General features: G+C 49.2%; 1 protein-coding gene across 1 annotated transcript; it reads right to left on the bottom strand.

Moving 5' to 3' along the window:
• Positions 1–562: 562 nt before the first annotated feature.
• Positions 563–6387, bottom strand: LOC115405170 (Krueppel-like factor 6). The gene is made up of 4 exons (XM_030114660.1): positions 6062–6387; positions 3274–3844; positions 2222–2345; positions 563–933 (listed from the first exon to the last, which is right to left on the bottom strand). Exons 1-4 carry the CDS (start codon positions 6161–6163, stop codon positions 882–884), a joined length of 849 nt encoding a protein of 282 aa, XP_029970520.1. The 5' UTR covers positions 6164–6387; the 3' UTR covers positions 563–881.
• Positions 6388–6704: the final 317 nt, after the last annotated feature.

Genomic DNA, 6704 nt, shown 5'->3' with positions numbered 1-6704 from the left:
TTTACTTTTTCCTTTTAAGATACAAAGCTTACACAATGGACAACAAAATGAGCTTTATAGCGTGTATGTTTTGAGACAGGCTATGTAATACATTGCACATTTAATAGCTGCACTAAACAAAACAACCTCCCACTTTTGGACCGGGAGCTGTAGTTCCGCCTCCAGGCAGACAGGGGGCAGTCTAAAGCCAATCAGCTCCGCTAAACAGCCCCCTCCCCCTCTGCATAACCAACATAATCAACACAGACAGAACTTTGCTTGCATTCACTCTTAGTGAGACAACACACAACGTCCCCCCTCCCTCCCCCCTCGGAAAAAAAGCCTCCCTTGTACATCGCCCCCCCCCCCCCCCCCCCACCTCGCCCCCCGCCCCCGTTCATGTCATTCACTCGCAAGTTCCACAATGCAAACTCCATCCGCTCCATAAAGCCAGCACAGGCATCCAGTCACAGGCACTCACAGTCTCCATGCGCACAGGCAAACACACTGTCAATGGAGGAATGGTACCCCCACCCCCCGGAGTCCCATAATCCTCCAGGAAAAAAGCGTCGAACACCATACAGAAGAGTCTCTTCCCATCTTCTCCAGTCCAGATTTTTTCCCCCCACTCTTTTTTTTTTGTTTATTTTTTTCCTCCCCAAGTCTCTTTCCGCCCTCCCGCTTCTCCGTAAAAAGCCTTTCAAGAGCAATCTCCACAGCGAGGTGTTGGAGGCACTAAGTATGGTGCAAATAATAGCCTGCGTTGCTTCATGTTTTTCCACCGACTGGAACGTGGCGGTGCCCCTGTTAACGCTCCCAGGACACACCGGCCTCGCTGATCCCCCACAGGACAGGACAATCGACCAGAATCATCCCTCAGGGCTGTCGACATGAAGGCCATCTTAGATGTGCCTCTTCATGTGCAGTGCCAGGTGGTCAGAACGGGAGAAACACCTGCATGAAGGAGAAGAAGAAGAGGAAGAACATTTAGCAAATCTGAGTTCACATGTTCTCCGTGTGCATGTCTGGGTTTTCTCCAAATCTGAAAATCTGATTCTGAGGTTCCCAGTGTGTTACAGAAGATGATTAGATGGATCAAAACCGCTTGGAATTCTAAATTGTAATTATCTTTTTGCGATAGATCAACAGAATATTTCATAAATAATCTGAATTGCCTTATCACTGAATACTTTGGACCACATTTACACCACAACGTTCCAAGATTACTGTTTTTGCTTTTAAGTTTCAAAAGCATCTCCCGTTTACACGGCAACACTTTAAAAACAGTGTCTGCTTACACAAAACGCTAGAAATGCTGAAAACAGCATATGGCCACTAGTCGGAGCTGTACAAAATGGAACATTAACAATCGCGAGTATTCGTATGAACAGACGACTGAGTTGGATTGGGTTACTATCACGGTGACTCAACTATAAAACCAAGAAGTCCCAGGAGAACGTGGACTGGGGGCCACGACACTCTGGAGGCTGCCATTGTCGCTACGGTTCATCCAGAACAAGTATTCACTCTGGCCGAGCCGCGCATGCACAGCACCAGCGTTTTTGCAATCCACATGAACTCAAAGCACTTTCAAAAAGTTCTGCCCTGGCTGCGGTTTTCAAACTGCTGCATTTTCAGTGGTTCCAAGCACTGTCGTCATGTGAGCGTGCATGTAAATAGTTAGCCACCACTGTACTCTTTCTCTGTTGATACTTCCGAGTGAACCAAAGTCAAAACTGGGAATATATGCAATCAGAAACTTTTGTTTCCTTTGACGTCAACAGCCTCTGTTCTGTACGATTTAACATTAAAAGGCGTCAATCATTCTCAGCAATCCAACGTCTGTCCGTTTGTGTTCCGAATCCCCTCAGATCCTTTTAAGAAAGACGAGAGAAGAAGACGCTTCCCGGCTCTTCCTCCCCATGCTTCTGAATATGACACCGTCTGCATCTTCCCATTATACTGACCTCTTTTCATCCAGGTCCTTAACCTCGACCTGTTCCATTAGTCCCTCCTTCACCCTCATTCATCCCCCCCCCACCTACCATGTCAGAGTGGTCGACTTATTTACTGTGGTCTTTATAAGTGAAGGAGCACTTAGCCACCAAAGGAAGAAAAAAAGGGGAATGAGCAGAGCACTTTGGTGTTTAGACGGACTATTCTGGAAAGCATCGGCACATGAAAATAAAACACCGAGTCTTGCATCTGAATTCAGCATTTGCCGATTTCCCAGCGCGCTCACCTGTCGCAGTGACTGCATTTAAATGGCTTTGCTCCGGTGTGCTTCCTGAAGTGTCTGGTGAGCTCATCGCTTCGTGCAAAGCGCCACTCGCAGCCCTCCCATGAACACCTGTAAGGCTTCTCACCTGGGGGAAAAAAAAAAAAAAAAAAAAAAAAAAAGATGCTTAGTTGGAGAGTTTCAGAAAAGTTTTGACCACATATGTTCTCAAACAGATTCTGGCGATCCTGCAGTGAGTTAACAGTCGGGCAATGCCAAGTCAGAAGAATCTCATGTTTCTTAAATATGCAAATAAAATTCACTTTCACAAGAAGTATCAAAACTTTGATGTGTGGGATTTTGATCATACGCAGGTGCTAAGCGGACTGGGCTGACTGCTGTAAGCTGAAGAGAAAAACAAGCGTGTGCCTTGTGGGTTTCAGGAGCTGTGGTATGCAGCTGGAGGAGCAGCTCAAGTAGAAGGCTTATGTAATGGGGGAGAGCTGCATAAAGAAAAAAAAAAAAAGAAAACTGGATACTGTTCCTAATGGTCCAGAAGGCCATTAACTATGTGGGTAACATGGCTAGACAGAGATGCTAGGAATGTGACTTCCTCCGCTAATGGGCAGCCGCAGCTGTAAACAGCCTGGCAGAGGTCAAAGGTGACGAGGAAAACTGCTCACATTTGAACCCGCTGACAAAACACTGCAAATGTCAGATTCCCATATTTTTTTCTCTCCCTTTCTTTCCTTTTTTTTTTTTTTTTCTTCCTCTTAATTGGATTAGCTCTGAAGTTTTTTCCCATGCTGTAATCTGAGAACTGTTGATTTGTTTTTCAGGATCCACGGCCACAAAAGACTCCCTCCCTCCCTCCCTCCGCGCCTCCCTCCCTCCCGTCTCGCCCTCCCTTCCCGCTGCATGAAGTCACGTTCCTCTGTGTGAATTAGGTCACAGTTGAGGGCATTCCTCCTGACAAGCTATTCAAAGTATGTGGGAGTATTCTCGCCACTCTTGGGAGAGGAGAGCCGATTTCGCCGGGCCCCGCTGAGAGGTTCGCCGTCGCCGGCCGTGCTTACCTGTGTGCGTGCGCTGGTGTGCTTTCAGGTGCGAGCTCTTGGTGTACACCTTCCTGCAGCCGTTGAAGTGACACCGGTGCACCCGCCTCCTCCCGTCGGGCGATGCCTCCCCGCTGGCCAGCCCCGTCCTCTCCATGCCCCCAGTTCTTACTTTTCCAGGCGAGTGCAGCACAGTCTGTATCCCGCTCCACACCTGGGCTACGGAGCCCTCCTTGCCGAGCTCGGGCGAGGACGGCGGCGTGCTGATGATGGCGGAGCCCAGGTCTTCGCCGCCGTCGCCCAGAATGTCAGTCAAAGAGCCGGAGGAGAAGTCGAGGGTCGGGGAGAGCTCCTCGGAGCTGTCCGAGGCCTCGCTGCTGGCGTCGGAGTTGAAGCCGCCGGTGTCAAGGTGCTGGCTGTCCTGATTGTCTTCCTCCTCCTTGATGTGGGGGATCTTTGGGTCCGACTCGCTCGACTTGTCCCCGCAGGCGAGCATCAGCTTGCTCCACAGGTCCTCCTGGTTCTCAAACTTGAGGTCCGTGGCCGAGACGTAGGGCTCGCTCTGGAGGTATCGCTCCAGCTCCAGGCATGTCTGCGCAGAGAAAGCACAAGATAGAAGTGAGCTGATGATTCCACCGAGCCCGAGGCCTGTAATGAAACAAGCCTCTTCAACCGGAAAGTCCCAAAAATTACCCCCCAAAAAAAGTCATTTGTTTTTACAGGAAACTGGTGTTCTCCTCTGCACGGTGTGTATTCTTAGCAGCAGCAGCAGGAGGGAAACGCTGTGACACTAAAACACCAGCGGCCCCGCTTCCTTTCTGCCTGCAGGAACGAGGCAAGACACAATGTCCTATGCAGAGGGTAGTCAAGTACGTTCTACGGGTGCCCTCTGAGGCCATATCAGCCAAGATTACAAGCACCACATTTCCTTCTGAGAGCATGCAAGAACAAGGTGCTCTTCCCGGCAAAACGCATGCATGGCCGTGCGCGTGTGTGCGAGTGTGTGTTTGCCGTGTGTCGAGGTGGGTCATGAAATTTACATATGCTACAGAGCCCCCCCATTGGGTTAGGGAAGTGCTTGTAGATCTTTTAAATCTATCAATTATTCAGCATAATGTGGATTTAATAATGCATTTGGAGGCATCGCTAGAAATAACATAGCACACCAGGGACAGACAGGAGGGAGGTCTGGTTCATGGGGGTCCATAAAAAGCCTGGCATGAATACTGCAAGAGCCACTGTGGATTGTGGGCCTATTTTCTGCAAAAAGGAAGTGAGTGAGAGCACTTCCTTAACCCTCTGCAGTCAGCAAAGCGCAGGACAGACACGAGAGCCACAGCCTGCCCCTCTGCCTTCTCCTAATGAAGCACATTCCAATTTACAGCCAAAGGTTACGAGCCTAAATAAACCGGTGGTATGTGGAGCCACATGACAGACCTGAAGTGTTAGGAAATGAATGAATTTATAAGACTTCTTCTAAATCTCATTGGATATTAAATCCTCCAGTGCTTGACTGAAGTTTTACCCCTCGCTGTTATTAAAAACATCTAAATTAATCTATCCCAGAGGGGGATAACCCTCACTGGTTGGACTGATCTCAACTCCAAAAGCACAGAGAGCATGCGCACGAGTTTCAGCGAAACTGCAGACTCACATCTAACCTTGGTGTCATTTGTTTTTTCGTACCACTGGATAATTATGAGAGAGTCGTTCTTTAAATGACATGGCAATATTGAGTTGGATATAAAGTGTCAGTCATGCCTGATAAAATGACAGGGATTCAATATAAAAAGCTCCAGAACAGGTGGAAATGATTAAAACGGGAAGCATGGAGAGACGTCTATAAACAGAATCTACATGCAGCTATGTTTATTCTAAAATTGGATTATGTGGAAACACTGGAGTAACTTGGGAATGAAAGAGAAGGCTTTCAATTCAAATGTCTCTCGTCAGCAGTGCTGCATAAATCCCAGGCGTGTTTTAAATGCCTGGGAGGGCGACTTGGCCCGGAGCCCGAACAGATCTGATAGACGAGAGATAGAAGACCAAAGCGTGCTGCCAGTTCATCTCATTTATTACCCAACCCGTACAAGAAGCGACCCGTTCGCAGTGTTAAAAACTCCACTGTTCTGCCATCCAGGGGCCAAACGAATGGAAATCTCTCTCTCTCGCTCTGACACACACGCACACACACACACACACACACAAATGAGAGTGACAGACTGTCAGGGAGAGAGAGAGAGAGAGAGAGAGAGAGAGATAGGAAAAGATACGCGTAAAGACGCACGACTCGCCATTCTATTGCTAAATCTGCAACACAGCGTGGTTATTTTTCCAGCTTTATCTCAACTCGCTGTGCATCCGCAATCTCCACGTATGAGTCGACAGTATCTCTAAAGGGAAGAAAAACAAACGACGAAGCGTGCAATCGCATAAAATAACACGCAAAGCGAAAACAAATTAATTCTGCGGGAAATGCTGGCGATAATGCGTGACAGCAGTGAAGAACGGAAGAAAAGTCCGCGTAGCGTGCACGCACACCACATGCATGGAAAACAGAGGAGAGATATGTCATTCGGGGGAACTTGCATCACTTCCCCAATAAACGCAGACACGCTAAGTTTTAAAAGAGGAATTGGTATCGAGCCGCTGCACCTAAACAACTTTGACATCCGCGCGTCCACGCGCAGCTGTCACTTGAGAAAGGCAAGTTTCCTCCAAATCACGCGCAAAGTCTTTGCACTTTCTACCAAACAATCACGCACGAGCCAGAGGGAGGGAGAGGGGGGCCGACCGTTCACTCGTTTACCTGCTGCCAGTACTCTTCCAGAGACGGTAACGCTGAAAAGTATCCGGTGTCGTGCACGATCTGGAGCTCCTGGAAGATGCTACACATGGGGATGACATCCATTTCACTCCTGAGATTCAGCCACAAGTAGAAGCGAATTCAAGCTTGTGAAGGAAAACGAAGCCGTGTGTTGTTCGGAGGGACGCTGGAGTCTCGGTTGTATTTTTTTGCATGTATGTTGGTCCGCAGTCGCGCGCGCTTCCAAGCGGAGGTTTTCGAGCGTGTGACGCACGGAGAGCGCACGACAGTGAACTCTCCAAAAGTCCGTCAGCGCACTGTAAACTTCCCCCCCGATTCAAAATTACAGACAAACCCACCCCCATGTGATTACATTACGTTTCGGCACGTCGGCCAATCAGCGCTTAGCGGCGTAGCGCCCGCCCACCGGGCCACCCCGGGCCAATCAGGAGCCGGAGCACGCTCATCCCGTGAGCGGTGGTTGGTGCGCGGCTCGGAGCGTCTCCGGTTTCCCATTGGGCCAAATCAGCGCTATTTTTAGAGAGGTATATAAGCCAGATTCGCTCTTTTGCCACAACTAGGAAGTGGAGCTTTCTCCTGAATCAGATGCGTGCTCCTGCTCGCTCTCGCGGCCGCCGCTGATGCG

The sequence above is a fragment of the Salarias fasciatus genome, chromosome 18, assembly GCF_902148845.1.
Source record: "Salarias fasciatus chromosome 18, fSalaFa1.1, whole genome shotgun sequence".
NCBI lineage: Eukaryota > Metazoa > Chordata > Actinopteri > Blenniiformes > Blenniidae > Salarias > Salarias fasciatus.
Note: the sequence above shows the minus strand (reverse complement) of the source record. Positions and strands in the feature narration are given on the sequence as shown.